General features: G+C 39.4%; 1 protein-coding gene across 1 annotated transcript in view; it reads left to right on the forward strand.

Annotated features, from left to right (window-relative positions):
- Positions 1 to 2,286: 2,286 nt before the first annotated feature.
- Positions 2,287 to 26,797, forward strand: part of ZW10 (zw10 kinetochore protein) — a 47,460-nt gene continuing 22,949 nt past the window's right edge. The window contains exons 1-9 of the mRNA XM_053690122.1: positions 2,287 to 2,468; positions 11,115 to 11,249; positions 11,607 to 11,708; positions 12,239 to 12,316; positions 13,677 to 13,836; positions 14,897 to 15,046; positions 15,501 to 15,692; positions 20,553 to 20,716; positions 22,082 to 22,264. Coding sequence (XP_053546097.1) covers positions 2,364 to 2,468; positions 11,115 to 11,249; positions 11,607 to 11,708; positions 12,239 to 12,316; positions 13,677 to 13,836; positions 14,897 to 15,046; positions 15,501 to 15,692; positions 20,553 to 20,716; positions 22,082 to 22,264 — 1,269 coding nt within the window. The 5' untranslated portion in view covers positions 2,287 to 2,363. The remainder of the gene's footprint in view (positions 2,469 to 11,114; positions 11,250 to 11,606; positions 11,709 to 12,238; positions 12,317 to 13,676; positions 13,837 to 14,896; positions 15,047 to 15,500; positions 15,693 to 20,552; positions 20,717 to 22,081; positions 22,265 to 26,797) is intronic.

Raw genomic sequence — 26,797 nt, forward strand, 5'->3', positions numbered from 1 at the left:
GAACATTTTTGGGTGAACTGTCCCTTTAAATCTAGTTGTGTCATTATTTATGTTGATTATTATCACAATAAATAGGTGACAGCTCTAGATGTATCATTTATGCTGATTATCACTATTTGTATTATTATTTATGCTGATTATCACAATAAATAGGTGACAGCTCTAGATGTATCATTATTTATGCTGATTATCACAATAAATAGGTGACAGCTCTAGATGTATCATTATTTATGCTGATTATCACAATAAATGACAGCTCTAGATGTATCATTATTTATGCTGATTATCACTAGTTGTATTATTTATGCTGTTTATCACTAGTTGTATTATTTATGCTGATTATCACAATAAATAAGTGACAGCTCTAGATGTATCATTATTTATGCTGATTATCACTAGTTGTATTATTTATGCTGTTTATCACTAGTTGTATTATTTATGCTGATTATCACAATAAATAAGTGACAGCTCTAGATGTATCATTATTTATGCTGATTATCACAATAAATGACAGCTCTAGATGTATCATTATTTATGCTGATTATCACAATAAATGACAGCTCTAGATGTATCATTATTTATGCTGATTATCACTAGTTGTATTATTTATGCTGATTATCACTAGTTGTATTATGTATGCTGTTTATCACTAGTTGTATTATTTATGCTGATTATCACAATAAATAAGTGACAGCTCTAGATGTATCATTATTTATGCTGATTATGACAATAAAGAGGTGGCAGCTTTAGATGTATCATTATTTATGCTGATTATCACAATAAATAAGTGACAGCTCTAGATGTATCATTATTTATGCTGATTATGACAATAAAGAGGTGACAGCTCTAGATGTATCATTATTTATGCTGATTATCACAATAAATGACAGCTCTAGATGTATCATTATTTATGCTGATTATCACAATAAATGACAGCTCTAGATGTATCATTATTTATGCTGATTATCACAATAAATGACAGCTCTAGATGTATCATTATTTATGCTGATTATCACTAGTTGTATTATTTATGCTGATTATCACTAGTTGTATTATTTATGCTGATTATCACTAGTTGTATTATTTATGCTGATTATCACTAGTTGTATTATTTATGCTGATTATCACAATAAATAAGTGACAGCTCTAGTTGTATCATTATTTATGCTGATTATGACAATAAAGAGGTGGCAGCTTTAGATGTATCATTATTTATGCTGATTTTGACAATAAATAGGTGGCAGCTTTAGATGTATCATTATTTATGCTGATTATCACTAGTTGTATTATTTATGCTGATTATCACTAGTTGTATTATTTATGCTGATTATCACTAGTTGTATTATTTATGCTGATTATCACAATAAATAAGTGACAGCTCTAGTTGTATCATTATTTATGCTGATTATCACAATAAATAAGTGACAGCTCTAGTTGTATCATTATTTATGCTGATTATGACAATAAAGAGGTGGCAGCTTTAGATGTATCATTATTTATGCTGATTATGACAATAAATAGGTGGCAGCTCTAGTTGTATCATTATTTATGCTGTTTATCACTAGTTGTATTATTTATGCTGTTTATCACTAGTTGTATTATTTATGCTGATTATGACAATAAATAAGTGACAGCTCTAGATGTATCATTATTTATGCTGTTTATCACTAGTTGTATTATTTATGCTGACTGTGACAATAAATAGGTGGCTCAGTCTCTATTAGTTTCAGTGATTTTTAAATGAACAGGATTTGATCACTAAACCATTGTTGCCATCATGTGAATATTTAAATATTCACATCAAACCTGTTTGTTACAACATTTTGTTTTGACAGATATTATTTTACTGTCTCACACCTGCAGATGTCACAGGTGTTGTGTTTGTGCCATAAATGTTTTAGTCTAATAATACTCAGCGCTGTCAGTTCCCAGATCCTCTCCAACTAAACTATTTATGCAGAAACTGAAGTTATAGACCTATAATACATAACGCTGGGACTACATTACCCAGCAGGCACCGTGCAGACAAGTTAGATTACTAGCTAGTTTACTGTAGCGTTATTTCTCACGCAATACATATTGGGGCATGTAGTACAGAAGGACATTTTTCTTTGTGTTTGTTCAACTACAAATCCCATCACCGCCCTCCGCTCCCTGACGTTTATATTACTCGCAAGTCATTTCAAGGCACAGCGGTATGATGGGAGTTGTAGTTTGTTACTGCTCAGTATCAGTAAGTTGTAGGGAACAAGGCACTACGTTTCCCAGCATGCGTCTCGGTGTTGCATTCCTACCCGCGCCGTGCAGGTTTGAAACTCGCCCCGTCAGCGGTGAGCGGGGAGAGCGGACTAGCAGCTGCCGCGATGGCTTCGTTTGTCACCGAGGTGCTGGCGCACTCCGGGCGGCTGGAGAAGGAGGACCTGGGCACCAAGATCAGCCGCCTGTCCCGGAGGGTGGAAGAGGTCAAGGTGGGTCCGTTTGTTTGTGTGTAGGTGTCACCGGGTCACATTGTACGGCAGGGGTCAGAGGTCACAGTGTAAAGGTCACACCTGTGCTGTCTGTAGAGGGGGTCAGATATCTATTTCTGCTCTTCTCTTACTGAGTCATTGTCCTGCTGATGTGACACACAACCTAGAGTCTATTCTCCCATACCTACACCTGTGCTGTCTGTAGAGGGGGTCAGATATCTATTTCTGCTCTTCTCTTACTGAGTCATTGTCCTGCTGATGTGACACACAACCTAGAGTCTATTCTCCCATACCTACACCTGTGCTGTCTGTAGAGGGGTCAGATATCTATTTCTGCTCTTCTCTTACTGAGTCATTGTCCTGCTGATGTGACACATAACCTAGAGTCTATTCTCCCATACCTACACCTGTGCAGTCTGTAGAGGGGTCAGATATCTATTTCTGCTCTTCTCTTACTGAGTCATTGTCCTACTGATGTGACACATAACCTAGAGTCTATTCTCCCATACCTGTGCTGTCTGTAGAGGGGGTCAGATATCTATTTCTGCTCTTCTCTTACTGAGTCATTGTCCTACTGATGTGACACATAACCTAGAGTCTATTCTCCCATACCTACACCTGTGCTGTCTGTAGAGGGGTCAGATATCTATTTCTGCTCTTCTCTTACTGAGTCATTGTCCTGCTGATGTGACACATAACCTAGAGTCTATTCTCCCATACCTACACCTGTGCAGTCTGTAGAGGGGTCAGATATCTATTTATGCTCTTCTCTTACTGAGTCATTGTCCTACTGATGTGACACATAACCTAGAGTCTATTCTCCCATACCTGTGCTGTCTGTAGAGGGGGTCAGATATCTATTTCTGCTCTTCTCTTACTGAGTCATTGTCCTGCTGATGTGACACATAACCTAGAGTCTATTCTCCCATACCTACACCTGTGCTGTCTGTAGAGGGGTCAGATATCTATTTCTGCTCTTCTCTTACTGAGTCATTGTCCTACTGATGTGACACACAACCTAGAGTCTATTCTCCCATACCTACACCTGTGCTGTCTGTAGAGGGGGTCAGATATCTATTTCTGCTCTTCTCTTACTGAGTCATTGTCCTACTGATGTGACACATAACCTAGAGTCTATTCTCCCATACCTGTGCTGTCTGTAGAGGGGGTCAGATATCTATTTCTGCTCTTCTCTTACTGAGTCATTGTCCTGCTGATGTGACACATAACCTAGAGTCTATTCTCCCATACCTACACCTGTGCTGTCTGTAGAGGGGTCAGATATCTATTTCTGCTCTTCTCTTACTGAGTCATTGTCCTACTGATGTGACACACAACCTAGAGTCTATTCTCCCATACCTACACCTGTGCTGTCTGTAGAGGGGGTCAGATATCTATTTCTGCTCTTCTCTTACTGAGTCATTGTCCTGCTGATGTGACACATAACCTAGAGTCTATTCTCCCATACCTACACCTGTGCTGTCTGTAGAGGGGTCAGATATCTATTTCTGCTCTTCTCTTACTGAGTCATTGTCCTGCTGATGTGACACATAACCTAGAGTCTATTCTCCCATACCTACACCTGTGCTGTCTGTAGAGGGGTCAGATATCTATTTCTGCTCTTCTCTTACTGAGTCATTGTCCTGCTGATGTGACACATAACCTAGAGTCTATTCTCCCATACCTACACCTGTGCTGTCTGTAGAGGGGGTCAGATATCTATTTCTGCTCTTTCATTACTGAGTCATTGTCCTGCTGATGTGACACATAACCTAGAGTCTGTTCTCCCATACCTACACCTGTGCTGTCTGTAGAGAGGGTCAGATATATATTTCTGCTCTTCTCTTACTGAGTCATTGTCCTACTGATGTGACACATAACCTAGAGTCTATTCTCCCATACCTACACCTGTGCTGTCTGTAGAGGGGTCAGATATCTATTTCTGCTCTTCTCTTACTGAGTCATTGTCCTGCTGATGTGACACATAACCTAGAGTCTATTCTCCCATACCTACACCTGTACTGTCTGTAGAGGGGTCAGATATCTATTTCTGCTCTTCTCTTACTGAGTCATTGTCCTGCCGATGTGACACATAACCTAGAGTCTATTCTCCCATACCTACACCTGTGCTGTCTGTAGAGGGGTCAGATATCTATTTCTGCTCTTCTCTTACTGAGTCATTGTCCTGCTGATGTGACACATAACCTAGAGTCTATTCTCCCATACCTACACCTGTGCTGTCTGTAGAGGGGGTCAGATATCTATTTCTGCTCTTCTCTTACTGAGTCATTGTCCTGCTGATGTGACACATAACCTAGAGTCTATTCTCCCTTACCTACACCTGTGCTGTCTGTAGAGGGGTCAGATATCTATTTCTGCTCTTCTCTTACTGAGTCATTGTCCTGCTGATGTGACACATAACCTAGAGTCTATTCTCCCATACCTACACCTGTGCTGTCTGTAGAGGGGTCAGATATCTATTTCTGCTCTTCTCTTACTGAGTCATTGTCCTGCTGATGTGACACATAACCTAGAGTCTATTCTCCCATACCTACACCTGTGCTGTCTGTAGAGGGGGTCAGATATCTATTTCTGCTCTTCTCTTACTGAGTCATTGTCCTGCTGATGTGACACATAACCTAGAGTCTATTCTCCCATACCTACACCTGTGCTGTCTGTAGAGGGGTCAGATATCTATTTCTGCTCTTCTCTTACTGAGTCATTGTCCTGCTGATGTGACACATAACCTAGAGTCTGTTCTCCCATACCTACACCTGTGCTGTCTGTAGAGGGGTCAGATATCTATTTCTGCTCTTCTCTTACTGAGTCATTGTCCTGCTGATGTGACACATAACCTAGAGTCTATTCTCCCATACCTACACCTGTGCTGTCTGTAGAGGGGTCAGATATCTATTTCTGCTCTTCTCTTACTGAGTCATTGTCCTGCTGATGTGACACATAACCTAGAGTCTATTCTCCCATACCTACACCTGTGCTGTCTGTAGAGGGGTCAGATATCTATTTCTGCTCTTCTCTTACTGAGTCATTGTCCTGCTGATGTGACACATAACCTAGAGTCTGTTCTCCCATACCTACACCTGTGCTGTCTGTAGAGGGGGTCAGATATCTATTTCTGCTCTTCTCTTACTGAGTCATTGTCCTGCTGATGTGACACATAACCTAGAGTCTATTCTCCCATACCTACACCTGTGCTGTCTGTAGAGGGGGTCAGATATCTATTTCTGCTCTTCTCTTACTGAGTCATTGTCCTGCTGATGTGACACACAACCTAGAGTCTATTCTCCCATACCTACACCTGTGCTGTCTGTAGAGGGGTCAGATATCTATTTCTGCTCTTCTCTTACTGAGTCATTGTCCTGCTGATGTGACACATAACCTAGAGTCTGTTCTCCCATACCTACACCTGTGCTGTCTGTAGAGGGGTCATATATCTATTTCTGCTCTTCTCTTACTGAGTCATTGTCCTGCTGATGTGACACATAACCTAGAGTCTATTCTCCCATACCTACACCTGTGCTGTCTGTAGAGAGGGTCAGATATCTATTTCTGCTCTTCTCTTACTGAGTCATTGTCCTGCTGATGTGACACATAACCTAGAGTCTATTCTCCCATACCTACACCTGTGCTGTCTGTAGAGGGGGTCAGATATCTATTTCTGCTCTTCTCTTACTGAGTCATTGTCCTGCTGATGTGACACACAACCTAGAGTCTATTCTCCCATACCTACACCTGTGCTGTCTGTAGAGGGGTCAGATATCTATTTCTGCTCTTCTCTTACTGAGTCATTGTCCTGCTGATGTGACACATAACCTAGAGTCTATTCTCCCATACCTACACCTGTGCTGTCTGTAGAGGGGTCAGATATCTATTTCTGCTCTTCTCTTACTGAGTCATTGTCCTGCTGATGTGACACATAACCTAGAGTCTATTCTCCCATACCTACACCTGTGCTGTCTGTAGAGGGGTCAGATATCTATTTCTGCTCTTCTCTTACTGAGTCATTGTCCTGCTGATGTGACACATAACCTAGAGTCTATTCTCCCATACCTACACCTGTGCTGTCTGTAGAGGGGTCAGATATCTATTTCTGCTCTTCTCTTACTGAGTCATTGTCCTGCTGATGTGACACATAACCTAGAGTCTATTCTCCCATACCTACACCTGTGCTGTCTGTAGAGGGGTCAGATATCTATTTCTGCTCTTCTCTTACTGAGTCATTGTCCTGCTGATGTGACACATAACCTAGAGTCTATTCTCCCAAACCTACACCTGTACTGTCTGTAGAGGGGTCAGATATCTATTTCTGCTCTTCTCTTACTGAGTCATTGTCCTGCTGATGTGACACATAACCTAGAGTCTATTCTCCCATACCTACACCTGTACTGTCTGTAGAGGGGTCAGATATCTATTTCTGCTCTTCTCTTACTGAGTCATTGTCCTGCCGATGTGACACATAACCTAGAGTCTATTCTCCCATACCTACACCTGTGCTGTCTGTAGAGGGGTCAGATATCTATTTCTGCTCTTCTCTTACTGAGTCATTGTCCTGCTGATGTGACACATAACCTAGAGTCTGTTCTCCCATACCTACACCTGTGCTGTCTGTAGAGGGGGTCAGATATCTATTTCTGCTCTTCTCTTACTGAGTCATTGTCCTGCTGATGTGACACATAACCTAGAGTCTATTCTCCCATACCTACACCTGTGCTGTCTGTAGAGGGGTCAGATATCTATTTCTGCTCTTCTCTTACTGAGTCATTGTCCTGCTGATGTGACACACAACCTAGAGTCTATTCTCCCATACCTACACCTGTGCAGTCTGTAGAGAGGGTCAGATATCTATTTCTGCTCTTCTCTTACTGAGTCATTGTCCTGCTGATGTGACACACAACCTAGAGTCTATTCTCCCATACCTACACCTGTGCAGTCTGTAGAGAGGGTCAGATATCTATTTCTGCTCTTCTCTTACTGAGTCATTGTCCTGCTGATGTGACACACAACCTAGAGTCTATTCTCCCATACCTACACCTGTGCAGTCTGTAGAGAGGGTCAGATATCTATTTCTGCTCTTCTCTTACTGAGTCATTGTCCTGCTGATGTGACACACAACCTAGAGTCTATTCTCCCATACCTACACCTGTGCTGTCTGTAGAGGGGTCAGATATCTATTTCTGCTCTTCTCTTACTGACTCATTGTCCTGCTGATGTGACACACAACCTAGAGTCTATTCTCCCATACCTACACCTGTGCTGTCTGTAGAGGGGTCAGATATCTATTTCTGCTCTTCTCTTACTGAGTCATTGTCCTGCTGATGTGACACATAACCTAGAGTCTATTCTCCCATACCTACACCTGTGCTGTCTGTAGAGGGGTCAGATGTCTATTTCTGCTCTTCTCTTACTGACTCATTGTCCTGCTGATGTGACACACAACCTAGAGTCTATTCTCCCATACCTACACCTGTGCTGTCTGTAGAGGGGTCAGATATCTATTTCTGCTCTTCTCTTACTGACTCATTGTCCTGCTGATGTGACACATAACCTAGAGTCTATTCTCCCAAACCTACACCTGTACTGTCTGTAGAGGGGTCAGATATCTATTTCTGCTCTTCTCTTACTGAGTCATTGTCCTGCTGATGTGACACATAACCTAGAGTCTATTCTCCCATACCTACACCTGTGCTGTCTGTAGAGGGGTCAGATATCTATTTCTGCTCTTCTCTTACTGAGTCATTGTCCTGCTGATGTGACACACAACCTAGAGTCTATTCTCCCATACCTACACCTGTGCTGTCTGTAGAGGGGTCAGATATCTATTTCTGCTCTTCTCTTACTGAGTCATTGTCCTGCTGATGTGACACACAACCTAGAGTCTATTCTCCCATACCTACACCTGTGCTGTCTGTAGAGGGGTCAGATATCTATTTCTGCTCTTCTCTTACTGACTCATTGTCCTGCTGATGTGACACACAACCTAGAGTCTATTCTCCCATACCTACACCTGTGCTGTCTGTAGAGGGGTCAGATATCTATTTCTGCTCTTCTCTTACTGAGTCATTGTCCTGCTGATGTGACACACAACCTAGAGTCTATTCTCCCATACCTACACCTGTGCTGTCTGTAGAGGGGTCAGATATCTATTTCTGCTCTTCTCTTACTGAGTCATTGTCCTGCTGATGTGACACATAACCTAGAGTCTATTCTCCCATACCTGTGCTGTCTGTAGAGAGGGTCAGATATCTATTTCTGCTCTTCTCTTACTGAGTCATTGTCGTGCTGATGTGACCCATAACCTAGAGTCTATTCTCCCATACCTGTACTGTCTGTAGAGAGGGTCAGATATCTATTTCTGCTCTTCTCTTACTGAGTCATTGTCCTGCTGATGTGACACATAACCTAGAGTCTATTCTCCCATACCTACACCTGTGCTGTCTGTAGAGGGGTCAGATATCTATTTCTGCTCTTCTCTTACTGAGTCATTGTCCTGCTGATGTGACACATAACCTAGAGTCTATTCTCCCATACCTACACCTGTGCAGTCTGTAGAGAGGGTCAGATATCCATTTCTGCTCTTCTCTTACTGAGTCATTGTCCTGCTGATGTGACACATAACCTAGAGTCTATTCTCCCATACCTGTGCTGTCTGTAGAGGGGTCAGATATCTATTTCTGCTCTTCTCTTACTGAGTCATTGTCCTGCTGATGTGACACATAACCTAGAGTCTATTCTCCCATACCTACACCTATACTGTCAGTAGAGGGGTCAGAGATCTATTTCTGCTCTTCTCTTACTGACTCATTGTCCTGCTGATGTGACACATAACCTAGAGTCTATTCTCCCAAACCTACACCTGTACTGTCTGTAGAGGGGTCAGATATCTATTTCTGCTCTTCTCTTACTGACTCATTGTCCTGCTGATGTGACACATAACCTAGAGTCTATTCTCCCATACCTGTGCTGTCTGTAGAGGGGTCAGATATCTATTTCTGCTCTTCTCTTACTGAGTCATTGTCCTGCTGATGTGACACATAACCTAGAGTCTGTTCTCCCATACCTACACCTGTGCTGTCTGTAGAGGGGGTCAGATATCTATTTCTGCTCTTCTCTTACTGAGTCATTGTCCTGCTGATGTGACACATAACCTAGAGTCTATTCTCCCATACCTACACCTGTACTGTCTGTAGAGGGGGTCAGATATCTATTTCTGCTCTTCTCTTACTGACTCATTGTCCTGCTGATGTTACACATAACCTAGAGTCTGTTCTCCCATACCTACACCTGTACTGTCTGTAGAGGGGTCAGATATCTATTTCTGCTCTTCTCTTACTGAGTCATTGTCCTGCTGATGTGACGCATAACCTAGAGTCTATTCTCCCATACCTGTGCTGTCTGTAGAGGGGTCAGATATCTATTTCTGCTCTTCTCTTACTGAGTCATTGTCCTGCTGATGTGACGCATAACCTAGAGTCTATTCTCCCATACCTGTGCTGTCTGTAGAGGGGTCAGATATCTATTTCTGCTCTTCTCTTACTGAGTCATTGTCCTACTGATGTTACACATAACCTAGAGTCTGTTCTCCCATACCTGTGCTTTTGGTGACAAATTTCCAAAATTCTTCTATTTATTTGTTAAACGAGTAAGACATTTTTGCATATCTAGTGTGTGACATGTTTGTAAGGGTTAAACACATTGTTAGGGACAAGCATTTGTGAATAAATAAAATGCTCTTGCACATTAGAATATTTAATAATTATTTGCCCCTAGGCCTTCCTGTTATAGCCGTAAGTCTGTCTGATTCCTGACACACAGCCCGGCTGTCACACAAACTCTTTACAGTTGACATCGTGTTACTATTGTGAGATGAGGTAGGACAGTGCCGACTCATGTGACGCCTCTTTAAATGTCACAAGCTCAGCTGTAGGATCTGTCCTCAGGGATAATGTCACAGTGTTGTACCCACATAAATAAATGCCTTGGCTCTTTCTTGTATCACTTGAGATATTGTTATTGTATTTCTCTCCTATTTGCAAAAGAGGAGAATTAGCGCCGGGATATTACAGAATATACGTTGTTAGATTAATACCTTCATTTGTGTAGCAATTTACATCAAGCTTGAAAGTCCGTCACTAATCGCCTTCATTCTTAGTTACTGAAATAAACGGAGCTGCTTTAAAGGGACACGAAACCCAACCTTTCTTTGATTCAGATAGAAAATACATTTTTAAACAGCTTTCCGATTTACTTCTATTATCTAATTTGCTTAATTTTCTTTGGTATCCTCTGTTGAAAGAGCAGCAATGCACTACTCGGAGCTAGCTGAATACATTGGTAAGCCAATGATAAGAGTCATATATCTGCCACCACCAATCAGCAGCTAGATCCCAGCTCCTGGGCCTACATATGTATTCTTTTCAACCAAGGATACCTAGAGAGTTAAGCAAATTAGATCATATAAGTTGTTTAGAATTATATTTTCTATCTGAATCATGAAAGAACATTTTGGGTTTCACGTCCCTTTAAGCAAAAATAAACTAACAAAATGTTTTATTGTTTATTGCACAAATGTATGTAAAGCTATATAATGTTTAGACCCTGATCTCCAATTTGCCCTTTTCTTGCCCACAGGGTGAAGTGTGTGACATGATCAACAAAAAGTACGATGAGTTTCTTCCCAGCATGCAAAGTGCAGAAGATCTAGTGACGCAGGTGCACGATCTGGTCACCGATGTGAACGTCCTGAAGTCTACAATCGAGAATGAGGTAAGAACAGCAAATGAATGAGTCTGACGTTGTATGAGACATTGTCACTTACTGTGAACTTTATACTAATTATTATTTAATTTGCTTCCTTCTCTTGTTATCCTTTGCTGAAAGATTTATCTAGGTAAGCTCAGGAGCAGCAAATAACCTATTTAATTGATATATATCTCCATACGCCTATATTATGTGTTATATGTATATAAGTAATGCCATTACTGAGGCTTTATGTCAGAAACACTAAACTGTCACCAGTGTGCGATATTAGTAAAGTTACAGTTAGAGAAATGAATAAGCTCTGGGCGTCTCTCTGTTCAGGGATATTTCAGATCTATTGAATTCCGTGTTCCCTTCATACAGGTACAAAGTGACGTTCGAGTCGCCATCAGCGAATTCACAGAACTAAAACAGCAACTGGAAAAAACCACAATAATTCTGAGCGTCCTGAAACAGCTGCAAGAGGTTAGTGTCAGTAAGTTTGCACACATTAAAGTGACGGTAAACTCCTGCTACTACTTGCCTTACGTCTAACCACTGTCATTTTGTTAGCAAAATGTGTATTGTTTTGCTTTTTCTTATCTGATCATTTCTGCCAACAGAGAGGAACAGATTCCTTTACTTCTTACCAAACTTATCTGTAGATCTGTCTTGTCTGGTCACACAAATCTCTCTGGTCTATCTATATTGTGTCTATCTCTGTAAATACAGGAGATGTATCTGTGTTTAATAGTAATTCTACAGCTTTCTAAATGACAGTAACTTCCAGCGTCTCCCAGATGTTCCCTCTCAGTTAATGAAGATGATGAAAGTAGAATAATCTGTATAAAGTGTGTATATTCTATCATTTTTATTTTTTAAACTGTGTAAAGATTGCAGCTGCTCAGTGATAAAAGACTCGGATGTCCCAGTGAGGCCGACAACGTTTGTTTGATGGACAATGGATCAGATAAGATTCTGACCTACAGTTTCATACAATTTTTTTTTATTTTCAGTTTGACAGCGCAGTGGAGAAATATAACTGCGCACTGACAGAGAAGAACTACATAACCGCGGCTCGGCACCTTGAAAAGGTAACGGTTTATCTCTACATTACATAGTGACAATCTCATAGCCGCACAGGAAGTTGGAATCATTTTGACCTACACAGGATTTTGTGTTCTTATGATTTGCGGCTGTGCTTGTGTCAGGATTTAATTCCTGGATTTTGATTTCCTACACATTTGTGCTATTCAAACAAATATTTAGCAACCCACGAGAGAACATTGTATTCAAGGTCCTTTTAATTACGGCGAGTGCTGCCAACTAGAATCCCTCTTGTTGTACAATACGCCTGTCTGAGGTTAATACCTATTCACGTAACTCCCTTATTCATTACACTGAATGCTATTCTCTTTTACCATAGACTAGATTTCAAGTTCATTAAAGTAATATCTAAAGTATGTGCCTGAAACTAAACACAGCATTGTAAAATACCTGCAGGCAAACAAATGTGTTATGAAAATTTAAATCTGTCAAATTGGTAGTAATTTAGCTTTGCAGACCAGGAACACACCCCTTGAAAACATCTTCATTGTTATTAATCTTCTCTCCTCTTCTGTGGCAGTATAGGGACAGACATAAATAATATTGTAGGGTCAGGATTCTGAGTTTAATGGAATGTTATCCAGCCTTTCTAGGAGTAAATGTATGATTTTTAGAAATAAAAATTACAGGAAAATCAGGCAAAATAAATAATGAAAGTGTTTATATTAAAAAAATAAAATAAATAAATAAACAATGCTACTTTAAAGGGACAGTCAAGTCCAAAAAAAAACTTTCATGTTTCAAATAGGGCATGCAATTTTAAACAACTTTCCAATTTACTTTTATCACCAATTTTGCTTTGTTCTCTTGTTATTCTTAGTTGAAAGCTAAACCTAGGAGATTCATATGCTAATTTCTTAGACCTTGAAGGCCGCCTCTAATGTAAATGCATTTTGATAGTTTTTCACCACTAGAGAGCGTTAGTTCACGTATTTCATATAGATAACATTGAGCTCATGCACGTGAATTTACCATGGAGACAGCTCTGATTGGCTAAACTGTAAGTCTGTCAAAAGAGCTGAAATAAGGAGGCAGTTTGCAGAGGCTTAGATATAAGGTAATTACAGAGGTAAAATGTGTATTATTTTAACTGTGTTGATTATGCAAAACTGGGGAATTGGTAATTAAGGGATTATCTATCTTTTAAAACAACAACAATTCTGGTGTTGACTGTCCCTTTAATACAATGTTGAGCTTGTCTCTCAAACTATCCTTATTAACTAAAGTCTTTAAAACGCTTCCACTGTGAGCCCTCCCCTTAGTGTACCTTTGCCAGGTTTTTATACAGCCCCCGTTCTAGAGATAGCAGCGCAATGGTGAAATCGCTGTCCCCACTACTTGTTTCAGGCACAGGCCAGTCTAAAGGTATTAAAGTCTCGGAGAGGCTGCGAGCTGAAGCTGCTGAAGGCTCTGGGGATCGAGCTGACGGTGCAGAAACAGAACATGCTGTACCATCTGGGCCAGGAGTGGCAGCAAATGGCTGTGTGGAAGCTTCCTCCATCCAAAGGTACAAGTCTTTGTGTAAAGCTGACATCACCACCGGTCTAATTAGCGGTGTCCTTGTTTGTTTTTTCTTTCTGGAGATTTGAATCTGACACTAATTGGATGTGACTCTGGTAGGGCAGCGGGTTTGTGGTATCCTATTGCAGGGTCACAGAGCACAACGTGGTAGCCCTATTGTTGTAGGTGGAGATGGCGTCTGGCTGACCAGCTTCATGTAAAGTGATTTTATGTTGTGGGTAAAGCTTTGGTTTTTCATGTATGTATTTTAAGATTTGTTAATAACATTTATATTTTATCTGTAAGCGCCGGTGCTACTCCCTGGACTTTCTTGTCAAGTTAACCATTTGGCTGCCAGAAAGGGGCTGCAGTGCAATATTATTCAGCCCTTTATGGTGTCATTAAATTTTGTTTTTGCCCTTTCTCTCACCCCAGCAGAAACACCACTCAGATATTATTATTATTATTATTATTATTATTATTATTATTATTATTATTATTATTATTATTTGTAGGACACAATTTATAAGTACATTTTTATTAGCTCTGGCTGCCAGTGCGTCAATTTGTTTCAGAGACATAAAGTTGTGTTGCCACAGGGCTGATCCAGGAAGTAATAGACCAGTTAGTCTGACATCAGTAGTGGGGAAGATACTGGAAGGGATTATAAGGGATTTTATTCAAGAGTAGTATATTCATGAAAATAAGATCAGTGCAAATCAGCTTGGTTTCATGAGTAATAGATCTTGTCAAACTAATCTAATTAGATTCTATGAGGAAGTAAAACTATAGATAAAGGGGAATCAGTTGATGTGATATACTTGGATTTTGCAAAGGTGTTTGATACAGCGCCACATGAGAGATTAATGCACAAAATTAGCTCACTGTATGTGTCACTGTAACGCAAGCTTAGCTCCAGTAAGTGTCACTTTAGCGCACGCTTGGTGCCTGTACGTGTCATGGTAGCACACGCTTAGCGCCTGTACGTGTCACTGTAGCGCACACTTAGCGACTGTATGTGTCACTGTTGCACACACCTAACCACTTCTACCTTTGTAACCTTTCAGAACTCTGCAGTCTGGAGATGCTGTCACAGACAGAGCTGCACTTGTGCACTTTGCCGTCGAGCGATGAGTCCTTGACTGGTCCTTTGCTGGGGTCAGTACTTCAGGCCTTGGCTGTCCTGGGGGAGTTGAACACCAAACTCAAATTTTTCAGTAAGATCTGTGTGCGCCCGGCTGCCCATCATACACTATAGCTGCACGAAGTGAACCTCATACTTTAATTTAAATGACCCTTTAATATAAACTTACATAATTCAGATACAGCGTACAGTTAAAAAACAAAACCGCTACCATATTGTGCTCAAACCTCGTGCACACTCCTGAGCCTACCTCAGTATGCTGTTGTTAGACAGACTTATAATAAATAAGACCTAGAGGTACATTTGATAAAAGAAGTAAACTGGAATGTTTAATCTTACAATAGATTTTATGTAAGGAAACCTAAATGCCGCTGTTTTATATGAATAATAGTAAAGTGTAGACACACAAAGGGGGCTTTGTGGGGTCTTCTGCTCTAGTCTGATGAAGACAATCTGCTGATGTGTCGTTATCAGGAGATTTCACCTCTGATTTCCCTAGATCCTGAGCACATCTCTCTCCCGCCCAGGTCAGCTGCTACTGAAATACATCCTGAAGCCTCTCGTCACGTACCCCGCACTATATGTACAAGTGGAGACTCATCCGCAGGGCGTCATCTTGCGTTTTGAAACCAGTAAAACCAACGTGGAACATCCGCCTCCTGCAGAGGTTTTTCTGAAGCTAAAGTTGGTTCTTGAATTGCTTCACAAGCACCTTCTAGGTAAGGAAATAGTTGTGTTCCTATAAGAGCTATGGCCCCCGTTTATCACAGTTTCATGCTGAAGTTCCACAATGTGAAAACATTAACAGCGGAATAGGCCACCAACGATCCATTCTAAAAAATGTGCAGAATATAATCTTGTGTAATTGGGTGAATGGACAAACTATTGATAACTTATAAGATAATCTTGGTCATGCTCATTTATTGATTCTTCTTCCCAATTTATAGAATTTTGTTTCAAACTTTATATACAGACATAGAATATAGCATTGGTGACATAACCCTCGAAAACCAGTTTAAAAATAAAGTAACAAAGTATATTCTTTTTATACAAAAGTGTTGCATAAAGTATATTTTTATACTCATTACCGTGTGTATACAACTTTACTCTGCGTCCCCATCTGTACGGAGCAAAAAACGCAGATAAACTGCAATGAACATTCAGTATCTTTGTTTTATGACACCGGAGCTTAAAGAGACATGAAACCCAATTTTTTTTTATTTCATGGTTTAGAAAGAGCATGCAATTTTAAACACCTTTTATAATTTGCTTCTATTATCTAATTTGCTTCATTATCTTGAAATCCTTTGCTGAAAAGCATATCTAGATAGGCTCAGTAGCTGCTGATTGGTGGCTGCACATAAATGCCTCGTGTGATTGGCTTACCCTTGTCCATTGCTATTTCTTCAACAAAGGATATCTAAAGAATGAAGCAAATTAGATAACAGAAGTAAATTGGAATGTTATTTAAAATTGTATTCTCTATCTGAATCATGAAAGAAAATTATTGGGTTTAATGTCCCTTTAATGTACGATATTCTATCGCTTGCTCACATCACAGATACAGAATTCAGTGTACGATATTCTATCGCTTGTTCACATCACAGATACAGAATTCAGTGTACGATATTCTATCACTTGTTCACATCACAGATACAGAATTCAGTGTACGATATCACTTGTTCACATCACAGATACAGAATTCAGTGTACGATATTCTATCGCTTGTTCACATCACAGATACAGAATTCAGTGTACGATATTCTATCACTTGTTCACATCACAGATACAGAATTCAGTGTACGATATCGCTTGTTCACATCACAGATACAGAATTCAGTGTACGATATTCTATCGCTTGTTCACATCACAGATACAGAATTCAGTGTACTATATCACTTGTTCACATCACAGATACAGAATTCAGTGTACGATATTCTATCGCTTGTTCACATCACAGATACAGAATTCAGTGTACGATATTCTATCGCTTGCTCACATCACAGATACAGAATTCAGTGTACGATATTCTATCACTTGCTCACATCACAGATACAGAATTCAGTGTACGATATTCTATCGCTTGTTCACATCACAGATACAGAATTCAGTGTACTATATTCTATCACTTGTTCACATCACAGATACAGAATTCAGTGTACTATATTCTATCGCTTGTTCACATCACAGATACAGAATTCAGTGTACGATATTCTATCGCTTGTTCACATCACAGATACAGAATTCAGTGTACGATATTCTATCACTTGCTCACATCACAGATACAGAATTCAGTGTACGATATTCTATCGCTTGTTCACATCACAGATACAGAATTCAGTGTACGATATTCTATCGCTTGTTCACATCACAGATACAGAATTCAGTGTATGATATTCTATCACTTGTTCACATCACAGATACAGAATTCAGTGTACGATATTCTATCGCTTGTTCACATCACAGATACAGAATTCAGTGTACTATATTCTATCACTTGTTCACATCACAGATACAGAATTCAGTGTACTATATCGCTTGTTCACATCACAGATACAGAATTCAGTGTACTATATTCTATCGCTTGTTCACATCACAGATACAGAATTCAGTGTACGATATTCTATCACTTGTTCACATCACAGATACAGAATTCAGTGTACGATATTCTATCGCTTGTTCACATCACAGATACAGAATTCAGTGTACTATATCGCTTGTTCACATCACAGATACAGAATTCAGTGTACTATATTCTATCACTTGTTCACATCACAGATACAGAATTCAGTGTACTATATCGCTTGTTCACATCACAGATACAGAATTCAGTGTACTATATCGCTTGTTCACATCACAGATACAGAATTCAGTGTACGATATTCTATCGCTTGTTCACATCACAGATACAGAATTCAGTGTACTATATCGCTTGTTCACATCACAGATACAGAATTCAGTGTACGATATTCTATCGCTTGTTCACATCACAGATACAGAATTCAGTGTACTATATTCTATCGCTTGTTCACATCACAGATACAGAATTCAGTGTACTATATTCTATCGCTTGTTCACATCACAGATACAGAATTCAGTGTACGATATCGCTTGTTCACATCACAGATACAGAATTCAGTGTACGATATCGCTTGTTCACATCAGATACAGAATTCAGTGTACGATATCGCTTGTTCACATCACAGATACAGAATTCAGTGTACGATATCGCTTGTTCACATCACAGATACAGAATTCAGTGTACTATATCGCTTGTTCACATCACAGATACAGAATTCAGTGTACGATATCGCTTGTTCACATCACAGATACAGAATTCAGTGTACGATATCGCTTGTTCACATCAGATACAGAATTCAGTGTACGATATCGCTTGTTCACATCACAGATACAGAATTCAGTGTACGATATCGCTTGTTCACATCACAGATACAGAATTCAGTGTACTATATCGCTTGTTCACATCACAGATACAGAATTCAGTGTACGATATTCTATCACTTGTTCACATCACAGATACAGAATTCAGTGTACGATATTCTATCACTTGTTCACATCACAGATACAGAATTCAGTGTACGATATTCTATCACTTGTTCACATCACAGATACAGAATTCAGTGTACTATATCGCTTGTTCACATCACAGATACAGAATTCAGTGTACTATATCGCTTGTTCACATCACAGATACAGAATTCAGTGTACTATATCGCTTGTTCACATCACAGATACAGAATTCAGTGTACTATATCGCTTGTTCACATCACAGATACAGAATTCAGTGTACGATATTCTATCGCTTGTTCACATCACAGATACAGAATTCAGTGTACTATATCGCTTGTTCACATCACAGATACAGAATTCAGTGTACTATATCGCTTGTTCACATCACAGATACAGAATTCAGTGTACGATATTCTATCACTTGTTCACATCACAGATACAGAATTCAGTGTACGATATTCTATCACTTGTTCACATCACAGATACAGAATTCAGTGTACTATATCGCTTGTTCACATCACAGATACAGAATTCAGTGTACTATATTCTATCGCTTGTTCACATCACAGATACAGAATTCAGTGTACTATATCGCTTGTTCACATCACAGATACAGAATTCAGTGTACTATATTCTATCGCTTGTTCACATCACAGATACAGAATTCAGTGTACTATATTCTATCGCTTGTTCACATCACAGATACAGAATTCAGTGTACGATATTCTATCACTTGTTCACATCACAGATACAGAATTCAGTGTACTATATCGCTTGTTCACATCACAGATACAGAATTCAGTGTACGATATTCTATCGCTTGCTCACATCACAGATACAGAATTCAGTGTACTATATTCTATCGCTTGTTCACATCACAGATACAGAATTCAGTGTACGATATTCTATCACTTGCTCACATCACAGATACAGAATTCAGTGTACGATATTCTATTGCTTGTTCACATCACAGATACAGAATTCAGTGTACGATATTCTATCACTTGTTCACATCACAGATACAGAATTCAGTGTACGATATTCTATCACTTGTTCACATCACAGATACAGAATTCAGTGTACGATATTCTATCACTTGCTCACATCACAGATACAGAATTCAGTGTACGATATTCTATCACTTGTTCACATCACAGATACAGAATTCAGTGTACGATATTCTATCGCTTGTTCACATCACAGATACAGAATTCAGTGTACTATATCGCTTGCTCACATCACAGATACAGAATTCAGTGTACGATATTCTATCACTTGTTCACATCACAGATACAGAATTCAGTGTACTATATCGCTTGTTCACATCACAGATACAGAATTCAGTGTACTATATCGCTTGTTCACATCACAGATACAGAATTCAGTGTACTATATCGCTTGTTCACATCACAGATACAGAATTCAGTGTACTATATCGCTTGTTCACATCACAGATACAGAATTCAGTGTACTATATCGCTTGTTCACATCACAGATACAGAATTCAGTGTACTATATCGCTTGTTCACATCACAGATACAGAATTCAGTGTACGATATTCTATCGCTTGCTCACATCACGGATACAGAATTCAGTGTACTATATCGCTTGATCACATCACAGATACAGAATTCAGTGTACTATATCGCTTGTTCACATCACAGATACAGAATTCAGTGCACTATATCGCTTGTTCACATCACAGATACAGAATTCATTGTACGATGCAAATCTTTGGGATCAAATAAATGTGGAGCTTTAAAGTCAAACGGAAACTTTAATGGTTCAGATGGAGCAGCAATTTTAAGCCACTTTACTGAAAATCCTACCTAGCTGGGTTTAAGAGCAGGAATGCAGTACTGGGAGCTAGCTCACCTGTGTTCAGCTAACTCCCAGTAGTGCATTGTTTCGTCAACAAAGGATTCTAAGAGAATGAAGCAAATATGATAATAGAAGTAAACTGGAAAGTTGTTGAAAATTGTCTGTTCTGTCTGAATCGTGAAAGGGGAATAAAAGAAGTTTTGAGTTTTTCTGCTTTTTGTCTTCAGATGTCCCACTTCAAGACTCCCCAAGAGACGGAGCGTGCGACAAGGTGGTGTTGGCGGAGGTCCTTGGCGATCTGATCTGGGAGGAGATTTCCGAGTCTATCATTAAAGACTGTCTGGTCTATTCCATTCCCAACAACAGCAGCAAACTGGAACAGTATGAAGAGGTACGAGCAGAAATCTCTCCCTACTGCTCCCACAGCTCATGCACTGCTTGCTGGGAGCAAAATTCTATGATTTGTTCAGCTCTTCATTAAAGTATTAATCCTGGTGTTGTACGTTTTACAATTAGCTCTTCATTAAAGTATTAATCCTGGTGTTGTACGTTTTACAATTAGCTCTTCATTAAAGTATTAATCCTGGTGTTGTACTTTTTACAATTAGCTCTTCATTAAAGTATTAATCCTGGTGTTGTACGTTTTACAATTAGCTCTTCATTAAAGTATTAATCCTGGTGTTGCACGTTTTACAATTAGCTCTTCATTAAAGTATTAATCCTGGTGTTGCACGTTTTACAATTAGCTCTTCATTAAAGTATTAATCCTGGTGTTGTACGTTTTATTCACGTGATCACCCATTAAACAATAGATGATATGAATTGCAACTGAGCCTAACTCAACAGCTGACGATTAAATGCCGACCTAAAATGTGATTACAATGACAACTACTGGTGCCTTTAGCAGTAACCTAAGTAAGCTATGGACTGTGACCGCAACTGCATATATAATCTTATAGCAACATTCTTTACGTTAATGCTGAAACATTTTCAGTTGACGTTTACTTGCTTATCTATAAGAGAAATATCTTAAGTTACATTTCTAGGTATTACTGGTTAAATGTTATTGTGCACCTTTTTGTTTTGCTATACTTTGTAATGGTAAATTATTTAATGTAAGGGTCAAAGGACTCATTTTTAACATTAGGCTGAAACAACTAAAGACGTTTAATAAGAACATAATTTAATTATGTGCAGTTAAAAAAATATATATGCGCTATATTTTTATTTTGATAATCTTTTATTTGTAATCTATCTCCGAAAATGATTCAGTTTTCCTTATTTTTCATAGAAGTCGTAACTATGTGGATTATAGCATTGTAAAAACGACACTATTAACGGTTCTGTTCTGTTCTGTGTAGTCGGGATTAGGACATTCCGTACTCGTGTGCACTATTTATCGGATAAGTGAAAACTAGGTTTTAACTTGGTGCCTGTTACTTTTATAGAAACTAAAACTTTACACTTATTACTTCATTAAATGGTTAATGTCCCTTTTAAATAAATTAACCATCTGTCACAGATTCGCATGCACTGTCCTGCCCTGTTTCCTGGGGCACTTAAAACAAGATAGAAGATGTTGTGCAGATGACACCTCTGACACTTAGAAGATATTAATGTATATTCTAACAAAGGCCACTTTTATATAGAGTTATTGTGAATTCATCTTTAATAACTGTTTAATAATGTCATAGACAATAAAAACAGAATCATGTAAGACCTTCAGTACAGTTTATAACAACTCTTATTTTTGCAGGTGATAAAATCTACAGAGGAGTTTGAAAATGCTCTTAAAGAGATGAAATATCTGAAGGGTGATGCTACAGAGCTGCTGAAATATGCCAGAAATGTCAATGCCCACTTTGCCAGCAAGAAATGCCAGGATGTTATTGTTACAGCCAGAAACCTAATGACCTCTGAAATACATAATACTGTAAAGGTGAGGCAGAGAGAGCGTATGTGACATGCGCGCAGGCAGGGGGCGCTCCGGTGGAATGTGTGGAGGCAGAGAGTGCAGGTGTGATGCTTAACCACATAAAGGGGATGGGCAGAGGGTGCGAGGGGCAGAGGGTGCAGGTGTGATGCTTAACCACGTAAAGGGGATGGGCAGAGGGTGCGAAGGGCAGAGGGCGCAGGTGGGATGCTTAACCACATAAAGGGGATGGGCAGAGGGTGCGAGGGGCAGAGGGCGCAGGTGGGATGCTTAACCACGTAAAGGGGATGCGCAGAGGGTGCGAAGGGCAGAGGGCGCAGGTGGGATGCTTAACCACGTAAAGGGGATGGGCAGAGGGTGCGAAGGGCAGAGGGCGCAGGTGGGATGCTTAACCACGTAAAGGGGTATGGGCAGAGGGTGCGAATGGCAGAGGGTGCAGGTGGGATGCTTAACCACATAAAGGGGATGGGCAGAGGGTGCGAGGGGCAGAGGGTGCGAGGGGCAGAGGGTGCGAACGGCAGAGGGTGCAGGTGGGATGCTTAACCACGTAAAGGGGAAGGGCAGAGGGCGCAGGTGGGATTCTTAACCACGTAAAGGGGATGCGCAGATGGCGGAGAGACAAAGGGAGCAAGTTGGAAATATTAATACATTTTTGTTTGTTTTTATACTCCAGTACTGTGTGTATACAGCGTTAACTGCAGCCTGGCTTTATGGTGTAGTACTAGGTTATTGTGCTTTTATTGTATGCAGGAATAGCAGTGTTACCAGGGAGCACAGTAGGAGGGAGAAAAAAGTGCAACTAAATTTCACTTCTGTAGCCACTGCTGATGTTTTAAAACTAAAGTACGTTGTGCTGGTAGCTATATAAGTCTTGCATACATTTAGCAGTAGTGCAGTCCCTAATGTTTTTTCAGGTCTTCATATTGAAAGCAAATTTTTTGTTTAAAAATAAAATGCTTGAAATAGAATTTTTATTTATTCAATTGGTTAAATAGCAGTGGGGATCTGTACTGCTCCAGATTAGGATTTTACCAATGACTGGACCATCGATATTAACAAAAAAATATGCTGTGTCACGATGAGTGTCTGTATATAGTTATTGTCACCCATGGGTTGGGTTCTTGTAACCCTGGCACACCTATACAATGATGACGTTTCAACTGTATCATGTGGTGAAGATACATTATTAACTAAAACTGTTCACGGTGTAACGGCTATTGTCGTCCTGTGTCACAGAGCACTCTAACAGCGTGTGGTGCAGTCCTAATACAGCACAGAATTGTCCTCTGAACAAGGGAAATGACGCATTGATCTCCTCAGTGTGGTGCAGCTCCCTGTGTGTAGCACAGTCCTCATGTAAAACAGTCCACAGTTTATTCTATGGGATAGTTCCCTTGGAATAAGATCCTACAACTTATTTCATGTTTTTCCTACATAGAATCTGAACGTTTCAGGACACTAATAAACCTAAAAACCATCCCTTTTTTTTGTGTGTCTGTTCACTGTAACATTATGTTCTTTAGCCGTGCCATTGGGTGGTCTCGCTGGTCATTTGGTGGGTGATTCTGTAGAGATTGATTCCTATGGGGAAACAAAAGTTATGTCTACACCTAACATGAACCCCGAGTCTAAACACCCCTAATCTTACACTAATCTGCTGCTCCCGACATCGCCGACACCTACATTATATTATTAACCCCTAATCTGCCGCTCCGGACACTGCCGCCACCTACATTATTCCTATGAACCCCTAATCTGCTGCCCCCAACATCGCCGCCACCTACATTATATTTATTAACCCCCTAATCTGCCCCCCACGTCGCCGCAACCTAACTACACTTATTACACTTATTAACCCCTAATCTGCCGCCCTCATTGTCGCCGCTACTATATTAAATTTATTAACCCCTAAACCTAAGTCTAATCCCCCCTAACTTAAATATAATTTAAATAAATCTAAATAAAATAACTACAATTAAATAAATTATTCCTATTTAAAACTAAATACTTACCTATAAAATAAACCATAAGATATCTACAATATAACTAATAATTACATTTGTATCTATCTTAGGGTTTATATTTATTTTACAGGCAACTTTGTATTTATTTTAACTAGGTAGAATAGTTATTAACTATTTAATAGCTACCTAGTTAAAATAAGTACAAATTTACCTGTAAAATAAATCCTAACCTAAATTACAATTACACCTAACACTACACTATCATTAAATTAATTACATAAACTAACTACAATTAAAATAAACGAACCCCCCCCCACTAAATTACAAAAATAATAAAATAATTGAAAGCATTTTAAACTAATTACACCTACTCTAATCCCCCTAATAAAATAAAAAAGCCCCCCAAAATAAAAAAAATCCCTACCCTATACTAAATTACAAATAGCCCTTAAAAAGTTTTTTTGCTGGGCATTGCCCCAAAGTAATCAGCTCTTTTACCTGTAAAAAAAAAAAAGACAATACCCTCCCCCCCAACATTACAACCCACCACCCACACACCCAACTCTACTCTAAAACCCACCCAATCCCCCCTTAAAAAAAACCTAACACCCTTGAAGATCACCCTTCCTTGAGACGTCTTCACAAAAGTTCCTTTAAATGACGTCATCCAAGATGGCGTCCCTTGAATTCCGATTGGTTGATTGGATCAGCCAATAGGATTTTTCCTACCTTAATTCCGATTGGCTGATAGAATCCTATCAGCCAATAGGAATTCGAGGGACACCATCTTGGATGACGTCATTTAATGGAACCTTCATTCTTCGCTTGGACTTCGTTTGAAGAGGATGCTTCGCGTCGGCTCGATTGAAGATGGACCCGCTCTGCTCCAGATGGATGAAGATAGAAGATGCCGCCTGGATGAAGACCGCTTGGAGGACCTCTTCTGCCCGGATCGGATGAAGACTTCTGCGCCTCTGGATGTCCACTTGTGCCCGGCTGGGTGAAGACGTCTCAAGGTAGGGTGATCTTCAAGGGGGTAGTGTTAGATTTTTTTAAGGGGGGATTGGGTAGGTTTTAGAGTAGGGTTGGGTGTGTGGGTAGTGGGTTGTAATGTTGAGGGGGGTATTGTCTTTATTTACAGGTAAAAGAGCTGATTACTTTGTAATTTAGTATAGGGTAGGGATTTTTTTTTTATTTTGGGGGGCTTTTTTATTTTATTTGGGGGATTAGAGTAGGTGTAATTAGTTTAAAATGCTTGTAATTATTTTATTATTTTTTGTAATTTAGTGTTTGTTTTTTTCGTACTTTAGTTTAATTTAATTGTAGTTAGTTTATGTAATTAATTTAATGATAGTGTAGTGTTTGGTGTAATTGTAACTTAGGTTAGGATTTATTTTACAGGTAAATTTGTACTTATTTTAACTAGGTAGCTATTAAATAGTTATTAACTATTTAATAACTATTCTACCTAGTTAAAATAAATACAAAGTTGCCTGTAAAATAAATATAAACCCTAAGATAGATACAATGTAACTATTAGTTATATTGTAGATATCTTATGGTTTATTTTATAGGTAAGTATTTAGTTTTAAATAGGATTAATTAATTTAATAGTAGTTATTTTATTTAGATTTATTTAAATTATATTTAAGTTAGGGGGGGTTAGACTTAGGTTTAGGGGATAATAAATTTAATATAGTAGCGGCGATGTTAGGGACGGCAGATTAGGGGTTAATAAAATTTAACTAGAGTTTGCGAGGCGGGAGTGCAGCAGTTTAGGGGTTAATATATTTATTAAAGTGGCGGCGATGTCCGGTCGGCAGGTTAGGGGTTAAAAACTTTATTTAAGTGTTTCCGATGTGGGGGCTCGGTTTAGGGGTTAGTAGGTAGTTTTTGGGTGTTAGTGTACTTTTTATCACTTTAGTTAAGAGCTTTATGTTACGGCATTAGCCCATAAAACTCTTAAAGGGATACGAAACCCATTTTTTTCCCCATGATTCAGATAGAGCATGAGATTTTAAGCACCTTTCTAATTTACTCCTATTAGCAATTTTTCTTTGTTCTCATGCTATCTTGATTTGAAAAAGCAGTACTGTAAGCTTTAGAGCCAGACATTTTTTGTTCAGCACATGGGTAGCACTTGCTGATTTGTGGCTAAATGTAGCAAACTAATCAGCAAGCTCTACCAAGGTGCTGAACTAAAAATGGGCAGGCTCCTAACCTTTTATTACTGCTTTTTCAAATCAAGATAACATGAGAACAAAGAAAAATTGTTTAAAATTGCATGCTCTATCTGAATCATGAAAGAAAAAATGTGGGGTTAGTATCCCTTTTAACTACTGACTTTTAAATGCGGTAGGAGTCTTGACAGGAGAGGCTGTACCGCTCACTTCTTCCAAGACTCGTAATACCAGCTTTGGGCAAATCCCATTAAAAAGATAGGATACGCAATTGACATAAGGGGATTTGCGGTAAGCTCGAGTCGCGGAAGAAAAGTGAGCGGTACACCTGTACATGCCAGACTCGTAATACCAGCAGGCGTTAAAAAGCAGCGTTGGGACCTCTCAACGCTGCT

The sequence above is a fragment of the Bombina bombina genome, chromosome 8 (assembly GCF_027579735.1).
Source record: "Bombina bombina isolate aBomBom1 chromosome 8, aBomBom1.pri, whole genome shotgun sequence".
NCBI classification, from domain to species: Eukaryota; Metazoa; Chordata; class Amphibia; order Anura; family Bombinatoridae; genus Bombina; species Bombina bombina.